At 37.7% G+C, this 16,234-nt stretch overlaps 1 protein-coding gene and 1 pseudogene across 1 annotated transcript; both read left to right on the forward strand.

Annotated features, from left to right (window-relative positions):
• LOC124969037 (olfactory receptor 7G3-like) overlaps window positions 1–8,796 on the forward strand; it is a 31,894-nt pseudogene extending 23,098 nt beyond the window's left edge.
• A 5,969-nt stretch (window positions 8,797–14,765) lies between these two features.
• LOC124969038 (olfactory receptor 7G2-like) lies at window positions 14,766–15,785 on the forward strand. The gene has a single exon (XM_047531853.1). The coding sequence runs from the start codon at window positions 14,766–14,768 to the stop codon at window positions 15,783–15,785; it is 1,020 nt and encodes a 339-aa protein (XP_047387809.1).
• The last annotated feature ends 449 nt before the right edge of the window (window positions 15,786–16,234 follow it).

The following is a 16,234-nucleotide window of genomic DNA, read 5'->3' on the forward strand; positions in this document are numbered from 1 at the left end:
AGGCTGAAGATGAGGGGCTGCAGTGCTGGGTCATATGTCAGTCCAGGAGAAGGAATTCTGAAATACAGTTGTTGGTTTCTATATTTCATGTTGTTGATGAATCTGGTGGCAAGAAGTAACAAAAAGGTGAGAAAACTATTAGACCACCAGCATCTGTGTAATGTGGAATGTGTTAGAGAAACACTGCAGTGGCCACCCTGGTTTCTGAACAGTCACTCCTCTATACATTGGGAAAAATAATTCTTCTTTAAAGTTATCCAGTTGGGGAACTTGAATATGTTAGCCCTTTCAACTAATCCATTCATAAAACTTCGTAACCAACATAAGCACAAGAATTAAGTAAATGTCTGAATCTTTTGCAATAATCATTATTTTGGACAAGGCGTAGACTTCTGCTGTGGAGGAAGCAGGATCTCTCCCTATGGAGAGTATGAGACTGGAGGAATAGGATCTGTGTAAGTATCAGTTCTTAATGTATATTGCAGGAGGTTAAGAGGATGACATACAGTTGACAAGAGTGGCATGGGGTACAGTTTTCTCAAAGTCTTATGCATGTGTTCTACTCACTGCTTCCCCAGTATAAAATTTTCAAAAAATCTGTCCTCATTTCCAAAGTACTTTCTGAGGGGTCCTTTCATTCCCTGACTGATTTCAAGAAAATAATGTTGAGTATCTTACCTGAATACTGAACATATAAAGTGTGTCCTCAACAAGAGGAGGCAGCCTGAATGAGCCAATGGATCCCTGGTCATGAAGGCTCATCTCTGGGAGGAGCTCAGGTGCTACTTCCTGGGTTGGGTGGGACTTTTGACTGTCGTGGTCACAGGCTGATTCCTGCAGTCTCTGTATCCCTGGAGCTCACATCTAAAGTTCCTCATTAATTCAGCTATTTTACTATCATTTTAATCCCAAGAGTATATATCATTAAAGACCAAGACCATGGAGGTGTTCCTCTGTCTTCTGAGCACTAACAGTGTGCTGCTATTCTCAATTTTATAAGTCTATGATTTTCATGTTTTCTCCCACTAGGTTATGTTTTTTTCTTTTAATTATATGCCACCTACAACCTCAGGGAATGTACTTTCATAATGATGACAAACGGGTTGAATATTTTATTGTTGTATTGCTGCTTGCTGACAGGTTAATATAATTCTGAAAGAACAAAGCCATGCCTTTTATTAACTTTTCCAAATTTGGCACAACAGGTAAGAGTGTTAATAAAGAACAAAAACAAGTTGAATAGGTTAGTACTGAGGGATAAAAAGGATGAAAAGAGATAAGCAGAGAGAAGGATTTAAAGGTTCACATTGAATTCACAATATAGATGAGCTAGTATTTTTACAGCAGCAATACCCCAACTTGAGCATGATGTTAAGAGTAGTTAAATCACAGATGTTCGTACTCAATCTCTGGAAATACTATCAGTAGATGGAGTAGGTTACAAACCATTATGTGTCCCAAGTGATGCTGCGCTACTGCTATGAGCTAGAGTTCATTGACTTTATTGTCATTTTGCTCACATATGCTTTTTGATTCATCAGTAGCAGAGAACCCATAAATCAAAAATCTGTTTCAGTACAAATAAACCAATCAACAAATGGGCTAAGGAAATGAACAGACACTTCACAGAAGATCTACAAGCAATCAACAGATATATGAAAAAATGTTCAACATCTCTAGTAATAAGAGATATGCAAATCAAAATTACCCTAAGATTTCAACTTACTCCAATTAGAATGGCGATAATCAAGAACACAAGCAACAATAGGTGTTGGCTAGGATGTGGGGAAAAAGGTACACTCATACATTGCTGGTGGGGTTGCAAATTAGTGCAGCCACTCTGGAAAGCAGTATGGAGATTCCTCAGAAAGCTTGCAATGGAAACACCATTTGACCCAGCTATCCCACCTTGGCCTATACCCAAAGGACTTAAAATCAACATACTACAGAGATACAGCCACATCAATGTTCATTGCTGCTCAATTCACCATAGCCAGATTGTGGAACCAACCTAGATGTCCTTCAATTGATGAATGGATAAAGAAACCGTGGCATATATATATACAATGGAATATTACTCTGCAATGAAGAATGACAAAATTATGGCATTTGCAGGCAAATGGGTGAAATTGGAGAATATCATGTAAGTGAGATAAGCCAATCTCAAAAAACTAAAAGATGAATGATCTTGCTGATAAGCAGATGAGGAGAGCAGATGGTGGGAGGGCAGAGGGAAAAGTGTTCAGCACCACAATCCGTGGACAGCTCCATGCTTAGCTCCCTTTGTATCTTCCAGAGCAGAGTTTCACCACTAGTTTCCACAGTGAAGAATGTGGTGGGTCACCTGAGCAGTATATTCAGATTCGTTGATCTCACCTTAAAACTACTGAGTTTGTATCTTTGCAGAGACATCTGAAGTATATGCTTTATAAAGAAGTACTTCTCAAATCTGAAAGATAGATGTGAACATTTAAAGAACAGGCAAGAATAGTTATTAATATAGCTTTGGCCCCTTCTGAATCAGTTAAACATACACCTAACTCATGATGCTTCCATTTCACTCTTTAGTATTTATTCAGGAGAAATGAAAACATAAGTCTAAAAAAAGAACTATACATGAATGTTCATAGCAGTGTTGTTTGTACTCAACCCAATTGTTATCAAAAGGTGAATGAATAAGCAACACATGCAACTTTCAAACAATTGAATACTGCTCAGGAAAATAAGTGAAAATGTGTAGACCTAAGACAGTTGTTGGGTCAAAAAACAAGTATGATGAAAGAAAACAAACAAATTCTACAAAGGAACATAAGAAAACTAGAGATGTATCTCCACTGATATAGTACTTATCCAGGATGTGAGAATCAAGGGATCAATTTTTATAAGGAAAAAATGGGCAGAGAGACAGAAATAAATTTGGGATGTTGATGAACACATCATTATTGAGTTTGATGATCTGTCAGATCTCTTTATTTCTATCTACATGAATATGCATATATAGTATATATTGTAGATATACATATCTATGTATCTTTATGTCTAAATATTGAACTCCATGTTTATACAATGAGAAAATTATACATTTTAATTATATGCATTTTTTTTGTATATCAATCATACCTCAATAAGGCTGTGAACAATATAAAGCCTTTTGTATTTGAATACATTTGATTAGTAACCTTTTTTCATTTATATTAGTAACTATTTGATGTAATATGCAAATTAATAAACAGAATAAATGTTCATGAGCCATCCATAGTATAGTATCCATAGTATTGCTATGAAATATTATATATTTATTATTTTATTGAATTTTTAGCATACATTTATTATTTTATCACATGAATTTTTACAAGTTAAAATGAGCTATATTTACAGACTTAAATATCATATTTTTCTAATACTGTTATCAGAATGGAGTTGCCTTAAATATACAAATATAAGAAGAAAAAATTCAATAACAGAAGGAGATGTGTTGAGGTGTATAAGATGCTTGAAGTGGGGGTGAACCTAAGCAGGTAGAGGAAAGAAGGCATCTGCTTAGCCTCTCCATGTGGGAGAAACAGTCAAGGTAAAACTCTTTATCAGTCAGGTTTGCTCATTAAAGATTTTTGCTGCTGTATGATTGCATAAGATTAAAAGTGTTTGACCAATTAGGACCTTTGGATATTGAAGCCCCAAGTGTCACAGAAATGGCAAACTTTCTGCCCTTGACACCCCACTCGACACCTTGCCCATGGGAGAACACAGCTCACCTGGCCCTGGCCTCAGGACCATCTTATCTGCCCAGGAGGCAGGTGCTGCACTATCTCTCTGTGTTCCCTGAGAACAGATCATTCATCTCTCTCCTTTATACCCAAGGAGGAACTGAATGCCGTTCCTCAGTGATACCCAGGTAATAAGAAGTCTACCTGCTTGTGATTTCCCATAGTGACAGGTTTTTTTCTGCTTACTCATTCCAGAACTGGGTCACTTGTGAAGTGTCTGTCTGATTCTCCATCATCTCCATGTTTCAATAGAGTCATGCACTGATATCTGAGTAAGCTGCATTCTACTAATATCTTATTCCAACTTTAAAGTCCAGGGACTTTTAAAATTCTCAATATTCACTAGCTCTTGCTCATTTTGAAGCATGTTTTAGAATTTCCTAAACTTTAATTTATATGACAAGAGTTAAAAGTACATGGCCAGTTTATTTTACTTTTTCCTTCCTGGATCACGATACCCTTTTGTAGAACAAAACCTGGCTGACATTATTTCCTGTTTAATAATATTCTGATAAATAGCCACAAAGAATAATAAAATTATGGTATTTGCTAGAAAATAGATGGAACTGGAGAATATCATTTTAAGTAAAATAAGCCAGGCTCAAAGTCAAGGATGGAATGTTTTCTATAGTATGTGGAAGTTAGAGAGTATAAAGGGATTAAAAAGGAAATGAGAAAATATAAAGAAGACCAATGGAGTAGAAAAAGGGGATCTGGAGAGAAGGTGGAGGAAAGGGGAAGGGGAAGAACTGGGGAAAAAATGAACCAAATTATGATAAGTCCAAGTATAAAAATACCACAATTAATCCCATATTTGTGTATAATTATAATGCACTAACACTTAATTATAATAGCATTAGAAGGGGGACCAGTGAAATGGAGCCAGGGGTTCAGGGGAAGAGAGGAGGCAAAGAGACTACATACTAGTCTGCCTTATTTTGTCTATTAATCTATGAACTGCTGAAATTTGAAAAGGGAGAACAGCACCGAGAAACACAACAAATAAACATGTATGCATTCTTCCAAATGAGGCTGTTTTGACACTGAGCCATCAGAGCTCTTTACTTTAAATAACAAAAGAGAACGCATAATTGTAATGGACCCTGTAGGTCCCTCTCCAGGGTCTCTGCTTGAAGAGTCAAGCATGGTCTTAATGAGACTTCACATGATCTTTTAACAATTTTACACATTGCATACTATTACTTGTGAGTGTGCTTGCATTTCACATGGCTATGCATATGTACGTGTGTGTAAGTGTAATTTATACATTTATCTATATATGTGTTGGTGTACATATGCATTGTACAATGTGTACTGTGCCTGTGTGTGTTCATGTATGTGTATGTGTGTGATGTAAGAAGATGTTAGAAAAAAGTAAGATCATTACAGCTAATTAACCAGAGAAAATTGACCAAGATTAAAAAGTGATTAAACATATTGTTTGTAAACAACCCAGGGGAAAATGCTATGTTCTCTGTGAGGTTTTAAAAGGTAGAACAAGACATATGTGAAAACAAAAACTATCAACTAAAACACTATTTTTTTTATAGTTACTTGAGTTTTGTTGCTACATCTAGGTCTGGGAGGGGTGTGGAGGAGAGGGAAATGGATGATTGTGTTTGATTCGTGCGTACTGTATGCATGACTGGAAATATCATGTAACCCTGCAAATAGATACAACTGATACGTGTGACTTTTTAAGAGGGGAAAATGAAAAAGAAAAACAAATACATGGTTTACAGATAGACTCACTCAATTTTTTTAAATGATGGGGAGAATAATCAAGATCAAGTTCAGTAATGTGGTTCCCCTGAGGAAGGGAAAGAATGATCCTCGTATGATAAATAATATGCAAACATAAGTTGTGTTATTTTATTTCTTTACAATATCTAAGGCAAACATGGCAATACATTTACTTTAATGAGTGGTTGAATATTCAGGTCTTTGTTCAATTTATCTTTATTTATTTATTTAATTTTTTCAGAGCTGCTGAGGCTCGTTCTTATTTTTGAACTGCATATTGAATACTTGAAATACTTTATAAGATGTTAAGTTTTTAATATCTGTAGTATTATAATTGGTAAGTGTTACCATGCTGTAGTTGTATTGTTAAGCAATATTTTTTTATAGTTACTTCAGTTTTGTTGCTACATCTAGGTCTCATTTTCTTATTTTATTGAACTTTTATTGTAAGTTCATAAGAAAGAAACATTGATGTCATGATGTTCACCGAGGTGTTCACTCTTCATGCTCCTGTGTGGATTTTGCTGACACTGTCTCCTGTCCTCCAGTATTCGTGGGGAGAGCAGGTGAAGAGTAAGGGAGACCCAAGACTTTGATTTAGCATACATGATTGTCTGTAGCCTTCTATGATATATTTAAATTTTAAAACTCCAAACAGCACAGAATGATAGAGAAAATAAGCACAAACACATGCTGCCGGATTTAACCAGAGTTTTTCTTAAAATAACCAAACTATGCACATTGACACACCATATGTTTCACATTCCTCTCCATTCTTTTCATTTTTCAGAGGCAAACACAACCTCAAACCATCCTCATATGTTTAAATTGATTCGTGCATTACAATCTTTACATATGTGTATGTGTGCAGAGGGAATGCATAATAGAAATGCCTTTTGGTTAGAGAAAGCATAAATAAGTAGTGATTTAATAAAATATTGGAATGGAGTAAGGTAGTTATGCTAAAGAAACACAGAAAAATATACAAAGACTAAGAGCTGATTAGAATATTATTAGAACAATTAGAACAATGCCAGGCTCAGCATGCAAGCTTTAAGATACAGGATGGCAATGTGATTTGCAGATGCAATCACTCAGAGCATTGGAATCCTGGGGGACAAGGGGTCAGCTGCAGCACAGTGACTCCCTTGGGGAACACAATACACACAGTTTTCCTGTGATTGAAGATAGAAAAATAAAAATGTATATTTTAACGCAAACAAGGCATTATATTTTAATTTGATGGTTAGTGGTGAATACTTGGCTGTTTATTGCTATGTGTTTTGAATAGCTCATATATTTTATAAAAAATTTAAATGTTATTGTCAATGCTATTTTTAAACTTACTTAAATTTTGTTATGCTGCTTGTGTCTTTTAAGAAAATTTTCTTGCTTATCCATTTTCTATTTGTGTTGCTACGTCCAGCTCTTATTTATTTTATTTCTAGATGTATTGTCATATGCACAGGAGAATAGAGATATAAACATTAAATATAATAGATATTCATTGAATCATTTGCTTTTCCTGCTTCTGCATATGTGTGAGATTCTTGGGGTAAGGGGAGATTTAATACACTGATTCTTCCCTGAAATTGGCAGTTATGTACTAAAGATGCTCCATCTTTCATCTTATTCATTTGTCCCATCCATCACTTCTCATCTACTATGATGGGCACAGGCACTCTGGTCATGTCCACAGCAGAAGCAAGTAACAATAACAATATTAAGTGTCATGGTTAACTAATTAAACAAATTTTAAAAATAAATAACATAACTTATCAACAGGGAAAAAAAAAAGAATGTCTCATATCAAACCCTTCCCCCGAAGGTTTCCTCATTGTGCATCCTCATAACATTCCCATGGAGTCTCTTAATGGCTCTGGTTATACAGATGTGGAGACTTAGCATTCTATCACAATGGAAAGTGTTTCACTGGTTGTGAACTAAGCACTGAAGTCAGAGTCTAACTTGGGTGTGTCTACCTTAAATCCTGACTAACATTGTTTTTGTTAACTAAAAGTTAATGTTGTTTGGTTTTAATTTTCCTGATGGTTTGAAGCTCAGGAAATGTTCAGGGTTAAGACTGATATACCACTTTGTATTTTATTTCTAGTCATTAGTACAATGTGGAAAAGAGTGGGCAGTCCAATAAAAATTCCAGACAATCAAATAGGGTGTTAGAGAGTAGGACAGAAAGAAAAACGTTTTAAAGAAAAAGAGAGAAAGAGAGAGAGAGACAGAGAGAGAGACTAGCAATATTCTCTTCACAAAATTTATGTGAAAGCTTTTCAAAATAACAGACCCTGGCACACCTACTCTGTTCCATCATCTTTTCTTTTCTCCTCAGCAACATTAAATCAGAAAACCAGACTGGTGCAGTAGACTTCGTCCTCCTGGGTCTCTCAGATGATCCTGAACTGCAGCCCATCCTCTTTGGCCTTTTCCTGTACAAGTACCTGGTCACAGTGCTTGGGAACCTGCTCATCATCCTGGCTATCTGCTCCAACTCCCACCTCCGCACCCCCATGTACTTCTTCCTCTCCAACCTGTCTTTCACTGACATCTGCTTCAGCACCAGCACAGTCCCTAGGATGCTGGTGAACATTCAGAGACAGAGCAAGACCATCAGTTATGCAGGCTGCCTCACCCAGGTCTGCTTTGTCCTGGTTTTTGCTGGAGTGGAAAACTTTCTCCTTGCAGCAATGGTTTATGACCATTATGTGGCCATCTGCCATCCCCTCAGGTACTCAGTCATCATGAACACCCGCCTGTACATCCTACTCATCCTGTTGTCCTTGACCATCAGCATTGTAGATGGCCTGCTGCACAGTCTGATGGTGCTGGGGCTGTTCTTCTGCACAGAACTGGAGGTTCCCCACTTCTTCTGTGAACTTGATCAGGTCATCAAACTGGCCTGTTCTGACACCCTCCTTAATAACATCCTGGTATATGTAGTGACTAGCATGTTGTGTGGTGTTCCTCTCCTTGGAATTATTTACTCTTACATTAAAATAGTCTCCTCCATTCTGAGAATGTCATCCTCTGGGGGAAAGCATAAACCTTTTCCACCTGTGGGTCTCACCTCTCTGCCGTTTCCTTGTTCTATGGGACAGCTTTTGGGGTGCACATTAGCTCTGCATTTACTGATTCAACCAGAAAGTCTGCGATAGCTTCACTGATGTACACGGTGGTCTCTCAAATGCTGAACCCCTTTATGTACAGCCTGAGGAACAGGGACATGAAGGAGGCCTTGAGGAAACTCATTAGAACCTCTCCTTTCTTGTGATTGCAGAATGAGTCAATGTGAAAGAACACCGAGTAAGCCACATGGTGAGTTCTTCCACAATCACTTTCCTATGCTACCATGATTAGACTCCCTTATGCTACCAGTGTTTAAACTTAGACTTGAAAGATGACTTTTTCTCCTGAAAACACCTGTGACCATTCTAAGCTTGATCTGTTGGTCATCTATCATAGTAGCAGAACATAAGCAAAGGATTTCCCTCTAATGACTTGTTGACTTGGGGGTATTTCTCAGGTGAAGGTTAGTGATAGCAGGTCATATAGGGCAAAGGAGTGAAAGAAAGGTCCAGGCATAGTTGAAGGACTAAATTTCACCTCAGTCCATGTAGAGTGCTACTTCCTGAAGTTATTTCCAGTTTAATAGTCTTATTACATTCTGAGATTTATCACCAGGGCTGTGATGGCTGATTATCTGGACAGGATACTATTGAGCTGAGATAATCCTCCACAGAACACTGCAGCTATGCATTGCTGTCCGTTAACCCTTTCTGAGCACACAGCCCAGAGGCTGATAAATATTCTGCCTGCACAGCATCCAGGCCATCCACTGCCCTTGGCGTCTCATCTATGAAATCGGGCTGAGTCATCCACTCACAGATTTGACATGGCTATGAAATTTTTTATTTCTATCCATAAGAATGGCTCTATCTCAAATAAGAAAAAAATACCACTCAACTTTGCTCCAAAAAGATCATTATCTTGAATACATTAGAGTTAATTGCGGCCCTCCAAGCACAGCTCCCTGGAATCAGCTTCAGCTGTTTCCCCGTGAGCTCATTCGATCTCTGGACTGCCTGCCTGTGCATATTCTGACACAACACCTCTCCCAGGGTGTCCACTATCCATAATTGTGTGTTAGTAATTTTTTTTCCTTTTTCCAGCATTTCTCCGTTTGGCTTAAGATATGACACATAATTTTACCTTACTAAAGTGTAATTGTGCCAGGTCCAGTGGCACACAGCTGTAATACCAGTAAACTGAGGAGGCTGGGGCAGGAGCTTCACAAATGTTTAAGGCCAGTTGGGGCCACTTGGTGATACCCTGTCCCAAAATAAAAATATAAAAGTGCTAGGGGTGTACCTCAATTGAAGAGCAACTCTGGGTTCAATCCTCAGTTCCAAAGTTGAATTGTAACATATTAAACATGCCTTCTTATTTTTAAATTAACTTTTATTGTAAAAAAATGGGATACATATTGTTGAACTGTGCCTTCATTTACTTGCCCTGATGTATTTGAGATTTACTGATGATATTGTGTGTCAGGAGTTGATTTTTCCTTGCTGTATATTTTTGCAAGATACATGATGATATTAAAATTTAATTATCTTTTAGGTATTTAAATACCACTTTCATTTAATTTTATTGTATTCATTTAAAGTATGCCATGTGAAATGATTATTATAGTCAAGTAAATTATCATATCCACCATTTCACATTTGAGAAAGTACAGTGGCCCCTCTTTATCTGTGGTTTCTCTGCAGTTACCCATAGACAAATACAATCAGAAAAGTTTACAAGGAAAATATTTTGTTTAAATTCTTTTAAATTCAACTTAAAAACATAAAATCCTTTTATTAAATGTTTTCTTTCACATCCCTGAAACACAACCAATCTTATTTCTAAAATTTTATAATCTTTTTTCTAAGCATCTTTGTTAATAAAGTCCTGAATAAGAAAAACAAATTTAAGTTATGCTTCATTTTCAAATTCAATCTTCACAATGTATAGTGACTAAACATCCACTTTGATCTCTAAAAATGAATAGCTGAGAGATGAATTTAAACACAATTATATATATGGTAATAAATGCCCTCTGATTTCAAATATCCCACTGTGAAATATAGCATGTAGTATTATTGACCAGTCACCATACTGTGCAATAGAGCACCAGAACTTACTCCTCCCCTCCACCTGAAACCTGGCATCTGTTCACTGACACTTCCTTACATCTCCCTCCTCCCCACCATTCCCAGATGCTGGTAACGACTATTCTACTCTCTACTTCTGAGATCAACATTTTAGATTCCATCTCTGAATCATTCGGTTACTCTACAGTGTATACATGTGATAAACTATCAGAATGTACCCGATAAAAATGTACAATTGTGCCCCTAAAAATAAAATAAAACTTACAAAACAAAGACCTTGATAATACACCAGGAAGAAATTCTTTTTAATGAGTAAGTAGACAGGGTTTTGCACAGTTCATAGGACAGAGAAACTCTTGTACACAGGCAAACTTTGTATAGATTCCAGGAAACCTGGGTTAGGGGTCCAAAAGAAAATTAAAACAAGAATAAATACATCGCTTTCTTGTAATATGTTTGAGGAGTATCTCATGATAAGTCAGACTGTGATGAAAGGTATTATGAAAACTATTAAACAGTAACTCACAGAATGAAGTGAAAATTTCTTTAATAATGTACAGGAAGACGCCCTTCATCGCACCCAGCTGTGCTTCATCCTCTCCCTCCCATCCTTGACTGACATCTATTTAAGCACAAGTACAGTACCAAAGATCCTGGGAACATCAAAGCACAGGACCTGAGCATCTTTAGGCACAATTTCTCTCTCAGCCATGCTTTGTCTTGGTTTATACTGTCTTAGAAAATTTCCCTTGCAGTAATGCCCTGTAATTGTTTCATGACTGTCAGTAACTCCTTGTAATAAATGGTTACCATGAACCTCTGCCTCTCTGAGTCCTGCCGATTCAGTCCTCTCTGTTCAACGACATTGTAGATGGTCTGATGTGTCAGATGGTGCCATGACTTCTGCACAGACCTGGAGATCCTCACTTCTACAAACTCACTCAGATCATCAAGCCCATCTGTCAAGTGCCCTCATTCATGATATCCTGAGTCATCCACGAGAGGAGAAATAGACAATACACAAGGGAAACAAGCATGATGGCATGAGAGGTGTCATTCTGAATCTCCCGTCTAGTGAGCTGGACTTATCACAACAGCAGCTGAGGACTGCTGACAGTCAGCACTTCACTCTCATATCCCTTCTTCTGGGAATGCCTTGGTAGCAGAGATTGACTGAACTGAGTTTGGTGGTTCATGTCTATAATCCCAGCAGCTTGGGAGGCTGAGGCAGGAGGATTGAAGATACAAAGCCAGCCTTGGGAATTTAGTGAGGCACTGAGCAATTCAGCAAGATCCTGTCTCAAAATTAAAAAATGAAAAAGGGCTGGGGATGTGGCTCAGGAGTTAAGAAACCCTAGGTTCAATTCCTAGCACCAATAAATAAATAAATAAATAAATAAAGAGATGGACTGCACCCAATATTACTTCCACTTCCCAAATTACATCCATGGCCAAACTATGCAGTTTAAAAACTTGACTCACTTGCTCTTCTTGGGGACATACCAGAAGGTGAAGGTGCATTTCAGTCCATAATCCCCAGTCAGGTCAGAGGATACTGGTGGTCCTAGCACAAATTATCCCTAAGCGTAATCTATTCTCCAGCTATTCTCTTCCCCAGGGTCTCATTCCAGGTGCACCTTCTAATAACCCATCAGTATCAACCTCTGATTCTGTCTTACTCTTGGTAGCTCAACTGGTTGTAATAAGAAAATCATATTCTTTTAAGTGCTGAGAACTGCTGTGGATTATGTCAGGAAATAAGATAATGCTAAAGTATTTCAATTTGAAACAGGATAGTAATGAGATGCTTCACTGAGAAGAAGACATTTGAGAAAAGACCTGGTGTAGTCAAGAGCACATGATGTGATTATGTAGAGATAGAACCAACCTTGCATTCCTTGAGAAAAAAAAATAGTCACAATTTGTATTCTTTGCTGGACTCCTATTTCTATCATTCTGCCAGAAATTTTGCAATCAAAGTACATTTTGGTTTTCCTTTTGTGTGTTAAACTTTTCTGCACTCATCATCCACGATGTGGATGATATAGAGCATATTCCTTCCCTATCTTTCCTGAAATCACACTTTAATGTTGAAATCAATTAATCAACTCCCCTGAATGTTAGGAAGATCTTCTGTATAAATTTTGTGAGTCTGGTGATGTTCCATGGAAAGTTGTATTACTTATGAAATTTAAATTACTTTTTGTTTCCAAGACTAGTTGCTTTCTGTATTTTATTGAGAGAAATGTGTTTGCCTAGTTTATTCCAGCACTCTTAACTTGTGTTGAAATTTTTCACTCTAGAACATAGTTCTACAAATTCCCACATCTCTCTTCTGTATCATATTTTTCTGACTTGATGGGGTCATTTCTGGTAGCCTCCCATATATGAGTTTCTCTTAAAAATTAAACAAAACCCATTGAAGATCTATTACATTTTTTCTACTCGTTCCCCTTTTTAAATCAATAGAATTGAGATGTTGAAGCAAACACCACAATTCATCTCTTCACAAATTGCATATAATATATTCAATGAAATATATTTTCAAATGGAAAGAGGTTAAATGTAAATAACTTGATAATCATATGATGATAGAGAAATCACTAAATGTGGATGTTTTTTAAATAAACACCAACACAAAAAACAAACTCCATTAAGTGATGGGTGATATCCAACAGAATGTGCTAAATATATGGACACACTGCCTTTTTGTGGTTTCATAACTTTATGTGAAATTATAATTTCACATAAAAATGAAGAAACATAAATTCAACTACCCTTTCTGTATGTGAAGAGAACTAATAAAACTCTTGTGATAAAACTGAAGAATGTGTTCATCAAATTCTAAATGAAGAGTCATGAATCTGTCTATAATTTTGACTATCAGCAGTGATCCTAGAAAATAGACTATAATCCTCTATGTTCAATAAAAAGCAAAAAATTAACATCAAAGGTAGCAAAGGAAAGTCATCCCTGAGTGTTTGTATTTTATAATATTTTGATAACTGTTAAAATTACAATATTTAGACCCACATGTACCAGACATATTATCATGCCTAAAACAGGAAGCAGGCTTCCAGATATCATGAAATAAGTAGAGATGGCATAGTTCATAAGTTAAAAGCAACACTGGAATTTATGAGAAGTGCTCTGTGGTACATGTTTAAGGACTCAGAAATGGAGATGAGAAGAAACAATGGAGGGAAATGAATGGTGAACACCTGGCCTATGGGGTCAGGAATCAACCATTCGGAACTCCTCACCTCCAAAGTCTTGGTATTTAAGGACATGCACTCCTGAGATTAGAAGAATAGTGAGATAATGTCTAATGAGGAGCTTTGGATATTGAGCCCCAGGGACAAGAGACTGTAGGAGTCACCTGTGACCACCTCCCTCAAAAGTCCATCCCCAACCAGGAAGCACCACCTGAACCTCCTCCCAGAGATGAACCTTCCTGACGAGGATCTCATCCATTCATTTAATCAGTCTGCATTTCCTGAGGATGGATCTCATATCTTTAGCATTCAGGTAAGTTGGGCTATGGATGTGCCTAGGTGGTACAGTACTTACCTAGCATATGTGAGGCCCTGGTTTCCATCCCAAGTACTACAAAAAACGTTAGGTAGATGTTCAACAACATTCCTCTTAAATCCAAGCAGGGAACACAGAGCTTTAATCAATGCTTTGGTAAAGTGAGTCCATGTTTGAATATCATCCTGGGGAAGCAGTGAGGACAGGACACCAAGAGTGATGAGAAACCAGTCTCCCCAGGTGGCTCCTGTCAACTGTCATCTACTTGACAAATTCCCCCACGTTTGAACTGATAACCCTCAGGCTTCGGTCTTCCAGTCTCATACTCTCCTCAAGGAGATTTCACTGGTGCCCCACACCAGAAATCTGCTGCTTTTTAAACATAATGACATAAAAATATTCTGAAATATATTTGTATTTTTGTGCTGGTGTTCAGCAAGGTTTGGTGAGTATATTAGTTGTGAGGACTATCATAACCAATTACCTCAAACTGGGTTGCTTAATAGAAATTTACATAGAAATAGTTCTGGAGGTCTACCAGCATGGTCCTAACATGTTCTTAGATGACACTGCTCTTGCTGGTTCATTAATTTTTACCTTTCACCCCATCAATTTCATTAGGTTTATCAACAACTTAGAAACTAGAAACCACACAGCTGTTTCAGAATTCCTTCTCCTGGGACTGACAGATGACCCAGCCTTACAGCCCCTAGGCTTCAGCCTATTTCTGTCCATGTACCTGGTCACCATCCTGGGGAACCTGCTCATCATCCTGGCTGTCAGCTCTGACTCCCACCTCCATACACCCATGTACTTCTTTCTCTCCAATCTTTCCTTTAATGACATCTGTTTAAGCACAAGCATGATTCCAAAGATGCTGGTGGACCTCCAGACACAGAATCAGAGCATCACTTATAAAGACTGCATCTCCCAGCTCTGTTTTGTCTTGGTTTTTACTGTCTTAGAAAATTGTCTGCTTGCAGTGATGGCCTATGACCGCTATGTGGCCATCTGCCATCCTCTCAGGTACACAGACATCATGAACCCCTGCCTGTGTGTACTGCTGACCTTGTTTTCCTTATTGATTAGCATTGTGGATGCCCTGCTTCACAGTCTGATGGTGCTGCAGCTGTCCTTCTGCACAGAGCTGGAGATCCCCCACTTCTTCTGTGAACTTGCTCAGATTATCAAGCTGGCCTGTTTTGATACCTTTATTCACAACATCATTATATATCTGGCAGCTTGCATATTTGTTGGTATTCCTCTCTCTGGAATAATTTTTTCTTATGTTCACATTGTTTCCTCTGTTTTAAAAATGTCATCATCAAAAGGGAAGCATAAAGCCTTTTCCACCTGTGGGTCTCACCTGTCTGTTGTCTTCTTATTCTATGGGACTGCTTTCGGGGTGTACATTACCTCTGTGTTTACTGACTCCCCCAGAAAGACTGCAGTGGCTTCAGTGATGAACACTGTGGTCCCTCAAGTTCTGAACTCCTTTATCTACAGCCTGAGAAACAGGGACATGAAGGGGACCTTGACGAAGGTCATTGGCAGGATAATAGATCATCTTTAATGAGCCACTTGCTTTGTAGTTGTGTTTTGTGGGTATGTCAAAAAGCAGCACGATTACTTGTGGTCCAGAATTCTGATTTTCCTGTAACTCACATTCCTTTAGAGGACCACCACGAAAATAATGAGATAACATGACTGAGTATGTTGTGACTTTGTTGATAATCTCACTTTGCGTTATTTCTAACTCTGTAATGTTAAATGCATGATTTCAGTTCTCTTAAGACCATTTTTTTATTCAGGTTACATGGAAGAAGAGCCTACATCAGAGTTCAGAGTTTTAGAAAAAAAAATCTGATGCTTCCTCAGAAGAGGCAATTTAGACATAGTGGACAGGTTAAGGACTATAAACCCAGTGGTGGCCATACCTAGGGAATAGATTATACCTGGTCACTTAATTAGGCTCAAGTGAATTTCCTCCTTAGACTTAGTCCTAATGTGAGATAAAGGGAT

This window comes from Sciurus carolinensis, chromosome 17 (assembly GCF_902686445.1).
Source record: "Sciurus carolinensis chromosome 17, mSciCar1.2, whole genome shotgun sequence".
In the NCBI taxonomy this organism is placed as follows: domain Eukaryota; kingdom Metazoa; phylum Chordata; class Mammalia; order Rodentia; family Sciuridae; genus Sciurus; species Sciurus carolinensis.